The 15,493-nt window shown below is 37.0% G+C and overlaps 2 protein-coding genes across 2 annotated transcripts in view; both read left to right on the top strand.

Annotated features, from left to right (window-relative positions):
* Positions 1-15,493, top strand: part of LOC107504812 (zinc finger protein 160-like) — a 115,122-nt gene that overhangs the window by 10,550 nt on the left and 89,079 nt on the right. The window contains exons 4-5 of the mRNA XM_036232349.1: positions 423-551; positions 14,988-15,074. Of these exons, the coding sequence (XP_036088242.1) occupies positions 423-551; positions 14,988-15,074 (216 nt within the window). The remainder of the gene's footprint in view (positions 1-422; positions 552-14,987; positions 15,075-15,493) is intronic.
* LOC107504813 (zinc finger protein 160) lies at positions 474-7,746 on the top strand. The gene is given in 3 exon segments (XM_016134351.2): positions 474-551; positions 5,686-7,072; positions 7,074-7,746. Coding segments are annotated over 2 exon segments (1,395 nt in total). The 5' UTR covers positions 474-551; positions 5,686-5,762; the 3' UTR covers positions 7,159-7,746.

Below are 15,493 nucleotides of genomic sequence, written 5' to 3'. Positions count from 1 at the left end.
TTCCTTTTATCTTGGGTGCTTCTTTGGAAGCCCATGCCTTGCATGACTGAGATAGAAACTATTTACTTGGACATGAAACGGCTTTGAAAGGTGGCATTAGGACTTTAAGCTTGCCCTTTTTCAGATGGTCTGCCCACTTTGTGATACAAAAGGGGTTTTTCCAGAGAATAAGTGTTTATAAAGTCCTGTAGCAAACTAAAATATCTACTTCGTTTTCTATCCCTGTGTATTGATTCAGTAGTTTTGGAAACAGCTCCATATCTGCATATGACAATGGTTCCTATGCACAGAAGGAGATGAAGAGTCAACACCTTTGTGAACTATTCTTATATTATCTGCACTATTCTCATTCCTCAGTTGACCAGAGATTGGGGATTCTGGAAGAACTACAGGTCTTCATGCTCCTTTCTTCTTATGTGCAGGAATTTCTGTTTCTGATCTATATATTGTTTCCATTTTGGAGCAAGGGAAAGCACCCTGGATTCAGGAGAGCAAGTTGAACATAGCACAAAAACCAGATTGGTGGGAACATATTGAAGGTGTGAACGCAGGTAAGAGCTCGGGAAGAGAGAGAGGAGGCCTCAGCCTTCATAGTGTTTGCAGACTCACCCGAAGTGAGAAAGTTCTGTGGGCAAACAGAATTTTATTTCTGGGGAAACATCAAAGGAAATTTTTTTTCTACCCAACTTACTATTCTGTCCTTTAATGTGTAAAATTTATCCTTTCACCCTCCATGGTGCTGCCATTCCAACACAGACACTAGTAGAGTTTTTATAGAGATCACAACAGTCTATACTGTGGACCCTGTGAGATTGTTGGTTACTTGACTTGAGCGTAGGGTGGGCTGTGTCAGATGGTCTCTGTCCCCTTGGTCTCTTCTGACTGGGCTCCATCAGATGCTTGGTTCTCAATCTGTACAGAGCAGAGCTGAGGCCTTGGAGTCCTGGACCCATCTTGGTACCAGCACTTTTTTCTGTGGTTGGAAGGCCTAATCAGAAGAGGGACACACTGTCTGTCCACTCCATCTGATGCCCCAGGAACTGCATGGGGCACTCTCCTCCCCTGTATTCTGAATTGGGTCTCACAGCCATTTCTTCTGTTCTAGCTTTTGCTACTTACTTCAGAGGTTTATGTCGCAGGGAGGTGGATAGGATCTTCTATAACTGTTATTAGTTAATCTCTAGAGACAGTGGCTGGAGAGAGCATCTCTCGGCCTCCAGTTATACACGGGGAGTGCATTTCAGTCTCCTAGGCTCGTAGTGTATTGTCTATGGTGGCATGCACGGTCTCTTCACAATTCTACAGTGTCTGACCCCGATCCTTGTACTTCTCTGTCTGCACCTTGCTACCTTGTCTGGGAATATAGACTCTTCCAGATTTCATATTCTGTGTAGTTTTCATGGTTTGCCCTGAACCTTGCTAGGGTCTGATAGTTCACCATCATCTTTTGTGGGTATCATCCACCTTTAGGGAATGGACAACCCCTGGTGGACTCTCCTGTGGAGTGAGTGTCCTTGATCATAGAAAATTCTTGATGGAGATACGTTGACTCATATGTCGTAAAATTCTTGATGGAGATACATTGACTCATATGTTGCAATATTATACCGCTAAGCACAGAAGCAGCACTTGGAGCTGCCTGGTAGAGCAGTCAGCATATCCCAGGACACCAAGATAGAAAGTGTTATGACAGCCTGACTTAGTGTTTTCGGTTTTCTTTCCAGTTGGAGGAGTGTCAGTAAGCATCTCTCCGGAACTCTGTAATCATGTGTACCACATGCACACAGGTACTAAATAGGGTAGAATTTCTCCTGGGAGAATATTGTCCAAGTTCTCACCCTCTTACCCTTGAAGTACAGAGGGATCTCCCCTGACCTCATGTCTCGCTTTTTCTTATCATATAACTTAATATTTTACATCATTTGTGATTTGCATATTTAATCTGTACTGTATTTCATTGTTGTTCTTTGAGTACAGATTTAACTGATGACCATGAGTATTTAAAATCTCTCGTTTCACCCCATTTTCCTTTTTCCTCAACCCCTGGCAAACAGCATTGTTCCTTCTTTTTCTAGTAATTTGACTATTTTAGGTACTTCCCATAAATACATAATGCATTTGTCTTATTTGCGACTGGTCAACGGCACTTAGCATAATGTCCTCCAGTTATTATTATGTTGGTGCAGATGACTAGTTAAGTGTCTTATTTTGCATACTGAATCATATCTCATCGTATGTACTTACCACTTTTTGTTTGTGCAGTCATCTCTCAGTGTGCACATGGGTTGTTTTTACCTCTGGGCTATTGTGAATAGTGCTTCTGTGAACACTTGCATGCAAATCTCTTCTATATCCTTCTATTAGTTTTCTTGTATGTATACCAAGAGGTGAAGTTGCTGGATCTCACGGTGTGTCCATCTGTTCTCATGTCTATGATGGAGAACCGAAGTGGGCGGTCTGTTAACAGCAGGAAAGTATTTCTCCCAGTTCCAAGGCTGGAAGTCTGAGGTCAGGTCCAGAATGGTCAGGTTGGGAGGAGGACCCCCTTCCCAATTGCAAGTGGCCAACTTCTCCTTGTCCCTTTGCAGGACAGAAGAAGGGCTGGTCTCTCAGGAGGGCACTGATGCTCCTCAGAAGGGATCTGCCCTGGGACCCAGTCAGTGTTGTAGTCATTTAAATGTTATTTGATATTTATATATGATTTCTGATACTTTTTCCTGTTCTGTGGATTGGCTTTGTGCATGATCGAATGTGTCCTTTGATACACAGTAGTTTGCAATTTTGATTTAGTTCACTTTATCTGTGTTTACTTTGGTTGCCTGTCCTTTTGGTGTCATTTCTGATCAATTATTGTTGAATCCAATGTAAGTTATCCTGTTTTCTTCTAGGGGTTTTATAGCTTTCGGTCTTATATTTTGGTGTTTGTTTGTTTTCAGTTAGCTGTTGCATATGGTGTAAAGAATTATTTTAAATTTATTCTTTTTCTTGTTTGTATTTCGTTTTCTTAACACCTTTAGTTGAAAAGCCTGCCTTTCCTTCATTGAATGGTTTCGATAACCCTGTGGAATATTATTTGACCATTTATACCTCAGTTTATTTCTGATACCTGTATTCTGCTGGTCTCTCTTTTTCCAGTACTGCATTATTTTGATTACTTTAGCTTTATAATAAATTTTGAAATAAGGAAGTGTAAGTCTTTGACCTATATTTTTTCAAGTTTGTTTTTTTAATCAGAGACTCTTGAAATTCTAATGAACTTTAGGATAGGTTTTTATTGACAGTACACAAATTTTCTTCTCTTGTGTCAGGTTATACTTAAGTATTTTATTCTATTTATTTTATTTATTTTACTTTATTTTATTTTAATTATATTTCATGTTATTGTAGTGGAATTGTTATAGAGTTTTCATTTGATTATTCTTTGTTAATGTATAGTACTTAAATTGATTTTTGCTTTGATTTCATATCTTGCAACTTTTATTTATTTATTTTGTCTATTCTAGTTAAAACTTTTGGTACCATTTTTTAATAAAAGTATTGGGAAGTGGCATTCTTGTGTTTCTGATGTTAAAGAACAGGCCTTCCTTCTGTCTTTCACTATTGAGCATGATGCTAGTCTTGTTATGTGGGTTCTTTTATATTGAGGTAATTGATTATTATCGTTTATCGTGTCTCTTTATCATGAAATGCTAACTTTCGTAAATACTTTTGCTGCATCAACTGAGGTGATCGTTATGTGTTTTTTTTTTTTCATTCTTTTACTGTGCCATATTACATTGAATGATTTGCATATACTGAATCATCCTCTCATTCCAAGGACCTTCTTCTTCTTCACAGTGGATAATCCTTTCAGTGTGTTGTGTAACTTATTGTTTTATTGATAAATTTTTCATCAGTTTTCATTGAAAATAGTCTGTGGTATCCACTTATTGTCCTTGTTTTGATTTGGTATAAGGATGGTTCTGGCCTCCCAGGATGAGTTTGGAAGGCTTCCTTCCTCTTCAATTTTTTGTGAGGTGTTTCAGGAACATCGATGTTAATTATTTTTAAAGGTAGGATAGAATTTTGCATTGAAGTTTTCTGTGCTTTTTTTGTTGAGTGGATTTTGATAGTCATTTATTCTCCTTGGAAGTTAAAGGTGTATTCAGATTTTTTATCTCTTTATGATTCAGCCTTGGTAGATGATGGCTTGGAAACTATTTTTAGGATGGATGGCTATAAATCCCTGTCACAGTAACACAGCTTAACAGTCATTTGTCCCTGGAAGTATTTGTTTCGAAGTACCTGGTATATATTGTAAGCCTTCATAATCTATACTCCCTGGGTGGGCAGTCATGGTCAGAACATGAGTCTGTAGGTCCAGGTTCCAATCCTATTTCTCTCGCTTTCTATGCAAATGAGGTTTATGTATATCAATCTCATGAGTGTCTTATTGTTAATTAAATATATATTGGCAGCTTTTCACAAGGCTTTTAAAAACACATTAGTGCTCTTAGATAGCTTAGGATAATAGCATGTTTTATACTGAAGACTTAGAAGTTACTTTGATTTAATAAGATATATCAACTTTCTGCCATCTATTTTATAAGATATTTTTTGCCTGTATCGTATTGGATGTTTTTGTATTGTAATGTGTTCCCTCACCTTAATCAATTTTCAAAGCACAGACTCTGTATTATTTATATAGTGGGCCAATGTACTGGATGAGTAAATGGCCCTGCGTATATAGGGAATCACTCTATGGATCGGCTGTTATATAGCAGTCATAAAATACAGTGAGTTTTGGCTTCTTTCTAATATTCTTCTTTGTAATATTTTGTATTTTCGCGACCTGATACTTTGGAAGTTAGTGATCTCCATGTAGTTTTCAGTTCTCTTATTATTATATTCTTTTTCTAGAATGGAAGTTCTTTTTTCATTCTTAGAAGGGACCATATAGAGTTCGACAGTGTTAACTTACTGTAATATGATTACTTGATTTACTGCTGGTTTTCTCATGAGTTCCTAGAATATTTTCTTTATTTACTTTTATTTTGATAGACAGATGATAGCCTTTCAGCATGTATTATGTAATACAACTAACATGCATCACTTCTTGATGTTCTTAAATGCCTGTTCTTTGTGAGTATAGATAGTTTTATAACATATTTAGAAAACTTTTTTTTAATGTATTATTGATGTTTTGCTTTTTCTCAATGCTATATCTGTTGTACAATTTTAGACTGCCTGTGTATATAGGTTATTCTTTACATAATCTTTTGGATTAGATACCATTATATATGTTGTCTATCATGTAGCATTTATTAATGTTCAATATGTATGTAGAAGTATGTATAAGATATATTTTTCCTCAGTTGTGAGATAGCAGTATGGTTGCTGACAATGGGTATGTGTTTTGGAGTCATGGTTAAAAAATACCCTTTCCTGGAAAGCTAACATAATTTTGTATAAAGTCACTGTTTTATCATAGGGTGTTTGAAACTAGGCTACCCTGAAATTAATTTGAATTGCATGTGACCACTATATCATTTCTAAGGAATCCTGTTTATTATTTTAGAAGGTTGAAGGTCATGTTTCAGAAGTATCATAAATGTGTTCAGTATAACTTTTTTGTGTAATGTTAGTTTTCCACATGAAACATTTATGACTAATAAATAAGGTAACTGATTTTTTTATATTTCGTAGATTGCTCTCCTTCATATGTGATCAAGAAATTAAAACCAACAAAAACTAGTAATACAGGTGGAGTATTCCAAACACTGATGTTCAGGGAAATCCAGGAACATATGCATGACTTTCTGTGTCAGCAGCGAGATGATGAAAAAAATTCCAACAGAATACCTATAACTCATAAAAAACATCGCACTGATAGACGAGATCAACATGGTAGAAAGCATGCCGCCGGAAATGAACCTGGTGAAAACGGGCTTGGACTAAGGTTTCAGTCACTTCTGGCTGATATGCAGATATTTCAAACTGAGGGGAAAATTGATGAATGTAATCTAGCCGAAAAGTCAATGAATAATTCTTCCTTTGTTTCTCCACTTAAAAAAGCCTTTTCTAGTGTCCAAGCCAATGTTTCTACTCTATGTGGAAATGATTCTAGGCATCTTTCAACACTGACAAAAGACCTAAAAGCATGCAGGAAAAATTTCTACAAATGTACCGAGTGCGGCAAAGAGTTTAGTGTGCGTTCAAGCCTAACTAGCCATCAGTTAATTCATACTGGGGAGAAACCTTACAAATGTTGTGAGTGTGGCAAAGCCTTTGCTGTACGTTCACGCCTTACTACACATCAAGTTATTCATAGTGGAGAGAAACCTTACAAATGTAATAAATGTGGCAAGGTCTTTAGTCAGAAATCACACCTTGCATGTCATCAGAGAATTCATACAGGAGACAAGCCATACAAATGTAATGCATGTGGCAAGGTCTTTAGTGCGCGTTTCACCCTCACTAGCCATCAGTTAATCCATTCTGGAGAGAAACCTTACAAATGTAATGAGTGTGGCAAGGTCTTTACTGCGCGTTTCACCCTCACTAGCCATCAGTTAATCCATACTGGAGAAAAACCTTACATATGTAACGAGTGTGGCAAGGTTTTTCGTTACAAATCATACCTTGCAAATCATCAGAGAATCCATACTGGCGAAAAACCTTACAAATGTAATGAATGTGGCAAGGCGTTTAGTCAAAAATTAACCCTTTCTCAGCATCAGAGAATCCATAGTGGAGAGAAACCTTACACATGTAATCAGTGTGGAAAAGCCTTTATTGTGCGTTCACGCCTAACTAGGCATCAGGTGATTCATAGCGGAGAAAAACCTTACAAATGTAATGAGTGTGGCAAGGTTTTCAGTAAAAAATCAAACCATGCACGTCATCAAAACATCCATACTGGCGAAAGACCTCACAAATGTAATGAGTGTGGCAAGGTCTTTAGTCAGAAATCACACCTTGCATATCATCAGAGAATTCATACAGGAGACAAATCATAAAAATGCAACTAGTGTTCCATGGTCTTTAGTGTACGTTCTTCCCTGACTAGACAGCAGTTATTTTATACTGGAGAGAAAGTGTAATGAGTGTGGCAAGGTGTTTAGTCACACTTTACACTGTGCAAGACATCTGAGAATACTTGCTAGAGAGAAACATTAAAAATATATTGAGTAGCAAAGCCTCCCATGTGAGTTTAACCTAATTTACCCTCAGATACTCCATAAATGTGAGAGACCTTAGAAATGCACTAGGTATTAAACTCAAGATTTACCAAATAATTTATACTTGCAAATGCCATGAATATGGCAAAATATTACATTAGAGCTCATTTTTTACTAGCTAAGAATATATATCTTCGTGAGAAACTGGACAAATTAATGTGTGGCAGTGTTTTTACTCAAAGATCAACGATTGAAAAATATTGGAGTGATTCCTTACAATTGCAATGAATATGGCAAAGCCATTAGAGTTCAGATATTGTGTAAGAACAGAAACTCCACAGTGAAGAGAAATTATGGAAATATATGTGACAGAATCTTTAACTAGGCCTCACAGTTGACTAGACATCAGAATTTACATCTTTGAGAAACCACAGAATAGTAATATGTGTGTTAATGCTTATATCCAAAAAGTAAGAGTGGGACATCATAAGGTTCATTTTAGTGAGTAACCTTACAAATGTAGTGAATGTCATAAGGCTTTGCATCAAATATCTGTACCTTTGGAGTAATGGCAGAATTCATGCAGGACAGAAACTATACTAATATACTGAACATGGAAATCTAAGCAATAGGGTGTCCTCAGGATTCACCCAAGAATTCATATAAATTTAATGAATGTAGTGAAAACTTTAACCAGTTATCACAACTGACAATATAGTCAAGAATCATTATTAGCAATGAGTAAGCATCCAGTTTTCTGAGGTTAACGTGAGACATTATATCCTGCAGAAAAATTACAAGTCAAACTATCTTAAAACTAAGGAAATGCCATGTATCGCAAGAACAAACAGGTCTTAGTATTTTTAATATTTAGTTATCTACGTTTTCTTAAAAAGACTTCATGACTATGAGTTTTAACATGAAGTTAAAAGTTTGCTGAATTTATGCTTTCCAGTCTTTGTGCTGGTCTCTGGGATGCAGTCATTACAATCAAAGGATCTATCTACTTCATTAGCATGGTTCATTCATATCCATGTCCCCTAGAAAACAAGGACACCGAATATCAATTTCATTAGTGTATGAATTAGAATCAGGGAAGGTAGAAAATGATAGAAAACTATGTTTTAAATCTTCATACTTGCTAGCTTCAGGGCGCCCTCTAGACAGGCCACTGTCGGTCGTAGGAAGGCAGCTGACCCTGAAACAGAGCAGGTCTGGACATGAAGGGACTTGGCTTGTCAAGGGAGGAGAGCGATAAGTGATGGGGGGTGGGGGAGGGTGATAGTAGTAGAAATAATGCAGAAGAAATGGTGGTGACTTTCTCCATTGAATGGTAATAACTATTGCATATCAAAAAGTAATGGAAATTTTGTTCTATTTTTGGAAATTGTAGACAGCAAGTACCTGAGATGGGAGCTTAATCCAAAGAATCAGAATAGTATGTGGGTATGTATGGTTCTCACTGAAGTGCTGGCATTACCTTTTGAAAGTTTCATTTGAAAATATATCGTAGGGCTCATGTTTTAATGATAAAATTTATTTATTTTTTTTGTAACCCTAAACGAATCCTGTTTTTTGTACCAACACAGCTTTATCACACCTTCATAGGGACTTTATAACACAAACAAGCAATATGCCATTGGGTTCTCAGGGTCAAAAGAATCTATAACAGTTTTCTTTCATGATGAGATCAAAGAATATACAATTCAGTAGATTTATACACATATTGTGCCCCTGGATTATTCTCTCCACACTCTGTCCTATGCCTTTTATAATCAAAATAGTTTGGCAGTCAATTCCAGACCCTAATGTCTAAAACCTGCCCACCTTTCGTGAATATATATCATAGGGTTATATTTATGTCTCATTTATACCCAAATACAACCTATGGTTCACTCTTTCATTTATATGAAGTGAAAGTAGAAATATAGTTAGAATGTGGTAAAATTAGGAAATCAAAGAAAATTTCAGGAAGTAAAGATATATCTCTTGAGCTTGGAGCACCCAGTGAAATAATTTAGGTGAAAGATATACAATGGATCATTTTTTTTTTTGTTTGGGAAACTAAAAATTTCATATATTGCCTCCCAAAATATTCCTCTTTTTAATTTGTACTTCTGGCCATTTGTTGGAACAGGATGGAATCTTGTCCAAAATTGGTTTGTGTCTTGGTGTACCGATGATGTCAAAACACCGAAATGTTAAGAGATTATTTGTTACATAAGAAAGTCATCTTTCTGAGAGTTTTCTCACGGCCTCTTTGATGTCAGGCAAATCATACTCATAACTGTAGGTCAATTTAATTTGAGATTAAATGCTACAGAGATAAACCATGAATCACAACAGTCAGTGAAGATCAAACTGCAGTATTTCAGCAGTGCCTGGGTCACTTTGGTGTTCAGACATCTCTCCACATGCTCAGCCCATTTGTCAGGAATCATTCTTTGTACCTGCAGTTTTTACCCTGCAGGAACCTTTTTTGCAAGTTCACCATTTAACCTAACTCTTCATCTAGCCTCCAACTGAAGTGGTTAAAGACTCATCTAATTCATTCCTGCTGCCAAGATTGCAGGCTCTACTCTGGTTGTAACAATAAAAATGTCTTCTGATTTTTACAAATCATTCCTAGGAGGGGCATGACCACTCCTGGATCTCACCTCCATCCAGGTAAAGTTCAGGAAAGCAACAGATAACATGCCATGTTGTTTTCAACTGCATATGACAATAATACAATAACATCCTGATATCAGAATAAAGGAACTCAGTTGTAGGCAAGATTGAAAGGTTATAACAGCGTCTCTAACTGTTAAGAGTTACCATTAAGAAATACTTTGAGTATCAAGGACAAGTTAAAATTCAAAAGCATGACAAAGTGTGAGGGAAGAATATGGCCTAATGTCCTTTGATGTAAGCTGTCAGTTGATTAAAATCACTCCTAGGCAATGGCTCCCTTTACACAAAATGGAAACTACAAGTGTGGCTCTCCTAGCAAGGTCTGAGAAGCATGAAGACCCTGAAATAAATCTAAAGCTCTAGGCATGTCTTACTAAATTTGTGGGTGCAGGTAATGGAACGTGGAGCTGTTTGGTATCATAAAGTGCTGTTTTTGCTGTTTGGGAAATGCAAGTTAAAATCAATGAGATACCACCTCATACCTGTTAGAATGGCTATCATCAATAGATCAAGTAAGTGTTGGAGAGGTTCTTGAAAAAAACCTCTGGTGAAATATAAATTGATGCAGCCACTGGAAAACAGTATGGCAGTTCCTCAAAATAAGAACTGTATTACCTGATCTCTCAGCAGTTCCTTTTCTGGGTACTTACCCCCAAAACTTGAAAACATTTATCTGCAAATATATATGCACCCTGAGTTCATAGCATTATTTATGGTGCCCAAGACGTGGCAACAACCGAAGTGTTCTTAAAGATGGTTGGTTAAAGAAGAGGTGGTGCATGTATACAGTAGAATATTACTTAGCCATTAGAAAAAATTACTGCCATTTGTGACAGAATGGCTAGATCTTAGATTATCATGCTAAGTGAAATAAGTCAGAAAATGTTGAGGACTATATGATTTCATGCATATCTGAGATATAAAACTGAAAGCAATAAACGGACTATGGACTCGGACAGTGGATTAGTGGTTACCAGAATGAAGAGGGGGCTGGAAGAGGTAAATGGGGTAAAGGGGTTAAATATGTGGTGATAGAAGGAAATTAAACTTCAGGTGGTGAACACACAATGCAATACACATGTAACATTGAATTGTGTACTTGAAACCCATACAATTTTATTAACCAATATAACTCCAATAATTTTAATTTTTTAGAAGTGCTGTTTTTATATACTGTTGTACCATTGAGAGTTATACAAACTTGTTCTATAAAAAACTGACCAGATAGACTTAGAGTAGTCATGGGAACTATAACTAAGAGAAGGAAGTCTCTGAGGGAAAGCCGCTTCTTTCACAAGGAAGGCATCATTTTGAATACTCTATTAGATATGACTAGGTAACATCAGGAACAAGAAACAAGGAGATGAATAATGATAGATATAATACAAGGAAGAAACAAAGGTTTGTTGTTACAATTCAAAGAGAATTCAAAAATGTGTTATTGCAGCTAAACTTTCAGGAAGCTGACCGGCATTCTGACAAAGACTTTTTTTTTCTTCTCTGTACCCACCTGAACCTCCTAAAGTCAAGGTTACATATAGAAGTCCTTTACACCCACCTTTAACATCTTTATTACCCCCATTCTTCCATTTTATATTTTCTGTTTCCATTAGAATATCGGTTCATTTTAAATTCATCTAGCAATATATTGCCTTTCATTGTGTAACTGCTCTCACTGGACTATATTCTGTTACAACATTTTCGACTGGTTTATCAGAATTAAATTTCTGTAAGTGACCTTAAACACCTTGTCCTTGTTCACCAAGCTGCCTTCAACTACACAAGCCTCAGAACCAATGAGCTGTTTTAAACCGAAGTTCCTTTACAGACAGGAAGTTCACGACGATGTCCGGAAAACCAGAACTAACAAAAATAACACTAGAGAACTCTTAGGATTATAGTTGTTTAGTGAAATGGGTATCTGTTTTTGAAGGGTGCTATTTTTAATTTCTACTTTAGTAGCAGATAGTTAATGTTGATATGTTCTCTTTCATTATCATTGAATCCAGATTACATTCTAATTCTTACCCTAATTCATTGTCTTAAGGTTAGGCACAAGTATGTTACTATTTTACCAATATTTGAGAATTTTCGAGAGCTTTTCCTGTTATTGCTTTCTGTCTTAATTTTATTCTGATCATAGACATGTTTTGTGTGATTGAATTATTTTCAAATTCATCAAGATGTTTGATGGACCAGAATATGGTTTCTGTTGGTATGGTACTATGTGCATTTATAAGTTGTGTATTATTTTCTCGGTAGGTGAAGTGTTTTAAGGAGGAAAATGTATTTTTTTTCTCTTGTATAGGGAAAAATACAGGGTTTTTTTTTTCTATGTTCTCTTTACTCCCACATTACCCCACACTCAGCCAGAACACTTCACTTCTGACACTTCTGGTCATCAAACAATATGGAGGTTTCTCTCCACACCAAGTAATTTTCTAGGGCACTAGCTGGGTATCATACAACTTAATGCAGTTCTGACACCATCACTCTAGGTACGGCATCATATTTCATTGGTTAAAGGCTCAATCTCACAAGACTCCTCCCCACCCCCATAAATACATACTTCAGATTGCCAGTCAGAATTCTAAGTTATCACTTTTGCTTTTGAGTAACTGGCTATAAATTTGAGGTTTCAACAACCCATTCTTTGGGTTCAGTTTATTTGCTAGATCAGCTGACAGAGCTCCAGTTTATTAAAGGATTTGACAATAAATATGAACTCTCAGATGATGACATACATAGGGCCAGATATAGCAGGTTTCTGAGCACAGGAGCTTACCCTGGAGGTGGAGCATGTCACCCTCCTGATATGGTTGTGTTCACCCACCTGGAAGTCTTTGAACCCCCTACTATTGGGATTTTACAGAGGCTTCCTCATGTAGGGACAATCAATAAGTAACTTTTTTCCTAGCAGTTCTTTCCTTTCTGGATTGTAGGGGTGAGACCCTGAAAATTCCAAACTTCTAATTGTGTTGTGATCTTTCTGGTCACCAGTCCCCATTCAGAAAGCCCACCTAGAGTCACCTCAGTAGAACAAAAGATGCTCTAATACTCTATCATTTAAGAAATCACAAGGATTTTAGGAATTCTGTGTCAGGAACCGGGGGCAGAGACCAATATATGTATAGTGTATTATCTTATAGTTTAATAAATGTCAATTAGAATTGATAGAAGCTTCCAGGTATTTATTTTCTGTCGTCTTGTTCTATTATTGAGAGGCAGTCAATGGAAATCTCTCAACATATATGTGAATTGTGTTTTTTCTCATTGCTAGCATGTCAGTTATTTTCAGGGGTTTTGAAATACTGCTAGGGAAATAGTTTATGATTGTCAATTCCATGTGATGAATTTATCTCTATGATTTTCAAATTTTATTATTCTCATAGTATTTGTTCTCTAATCCACTTTGATGTTAATATAGCTTACTCTATTTTGAATAGTATCCATATGATTTATCTTTTTTGCAGACTTTGGTGATTTTATTTTTATTTTTCATTGTGTAGATTAGTTTTCCTACCACCTTTACATTTTAAAAATATTGAATCATGTATTTTTCTAAGAGTGTTGATAGGTTAGTATTTTTAACCTTCCAAATATGATGAGAACTTTGAGCACTTTACCCCCACCATCTCCACCTGCAATCTTATTAATGCATTTAAAAATTTTTTATGCCCTCTCTTTGTTGTAATACCATTTTTATTTATTTTATTGGATTTGATTTTTTTAATTCCCATTCCCCACCCCCTCACATTGGGCAACTGTCAACTTGTTCTCTCTCACATCTTTACATCTGTTCATGTTGTTTTTATTTATTCTTTCTGTTCTTGCACATCCCACCCCATTAAACAAAAGCCATTTCTGTCTAAACTGTGAGACTCTTGTAAACTTGCACTCAGAACATTCCCTTTAAAGTAGTAATCTTTCCTATGTCATCTTTTTATTTAAATTCTGATTTGTAAAAAAGTTAATAGTGGTAAATACTGTGTTCTCATGTGTGGTTAAAAATGTACAGTCTCTTTTTTTGTGATGCAGAGATTAATTCACAAGGTTAGACATTCCTCTGTTTTCAAATTTTTGAAGTCTTCAATAATTCTGACTTCTTTAATAATCTAATAAATTGCATCTGTATTATAATATTACAATGAGGCATGTGTTAAAAATCTCTCATGATTGAGGAAAGTTTCTTTTTATGATTATGTTCATTTTACTCCCTTGTCAATTTTACAAGGAACCAAACTATAAAAAATTGAATTTTTGACTTTTATGTTTGATTGGCTTTTCCCAAAATATTATAAGTTTGATAAAAAGTTCCACAGGCCATGTACTGATTTCCTTGTGAACATGGAAGTCCACACTGAAATTTCTTTGATGACAATATGGCTGGTTGGCAATATTACATAATAGTATATGATCTACATGAACTACCTTCCTAAGATCCCCAAGTTTATTCATAACATTGTGGTTTAAAAAAAAAAGTTTTCAGTGGCATCAGGGTGAATCGTAGCAATTAAAACTGAGAATGCACATCCTACGTGTAATCAAGTTAAGAAATCTATCAAAATGGTTCTTTTCAAAACTGGAAAGAATCCATCCTAGTATCAAAATCAACATTTGCATCAAGATGGCAAACTTTTGATCCGTTCTTCATCGATGACCAAATGTCACAATTGTACATAGTAGAGAAAATCTTTACAAATATAATAAACTTGGGGCCTTTAGGCAGGATGAGTCTTCTCTAATCATCAGAAATTCGTACTAAGGAGACCTTAAAGTATAATGAATTAACCAAGAGTTGAGCAACACTAAACTTAAGTAAATACACATCGAAGAGAAATCTTTACAATATCATATGTGGCAAACTTTTTATCGAGAATTCAGTCTTTAGAGGATCATCATATTAATTTAAAAGAGAAATCTTGCAAATTGAGTAATGATGTGAGGAGGAAAGGAGCCTAGATCCCGCCCCCGTCGCGTGGTTCCCGCCCCTCCGCCCGCCGTCCCGCCCTCCGCCGGAAGTGCTCGATTCAGGTCCCTCCTGCGACCTAAATTTTTCTTCAGCGACCACGCGGAGTTTCTTGCAGTCCCGGATGCATTAATGCTGCTGCGAATCTTGTTTGCGACCGTAATTTTCGGTTTTTCTGGTTGAAGACAGTGTTTTGGTTCACAGTCCTGCACACGGGAAGCCTGGTGGGTCGCAACGGACGCTGAGGTTCCCCACCCGCACTTACTACAGCGGTGAGTACTGATCCAGGGGAGACGTCCGTATCCCTGACACCTCGCTGCGGGATGGAGGGTCTGCGCTCCTTTCGTGTAAACTCTAATGGGGTTCCGTCTGTGATGTGTCCGCCTTCGGGTCGTTTTCCTGCTTAAAACCCTTCACCCGGCAGCCCGCCCTCCCTGCGCGGTGTACAGTCTTGGGAGATGGACTCAGGAGCTGGATTCGGACCCTTGGCGCCCCTCCCTCAGCCTCGCCACTCTTGGAGGAGGGAGCTCGGCTTCTCCCTTGGCATGGGGTTCTGCTGGCCCCAATTAACAAGGGGCCCGAATCCCAGGAAGCGGACACTGTTTAGGGGTGGGATTTAGGAGGGTGTCACCGGCAGAGGTCAACTCCACACTCCCACTCACGCGCGGTAGGGGCTTTGTGAAAGCAGCGA

This window comes from Rousettus aegyptiacus, unplaced genomic scaffold (genome assembly GCF_014176215.1).
Source record: "Rousettus aegyptiacus isolate mRouAeg1 unplaced genomic scaffold, mRouAeg1.p scaffold_m13_p_14, whole genome shotgun sequence".
NCBI classification, from domain to species: domain Eukaryota; kingdom Metazoa; phylum Chordata; class Mammalia; order Chiroptera; family Pteropodidae; genus Rousettus; species Rousettus aegyptiacus.
Note: the sequence above shows the minus strand (reverse complement) of the source record. Positions and strands in the feature narration are given on the sequence as shown.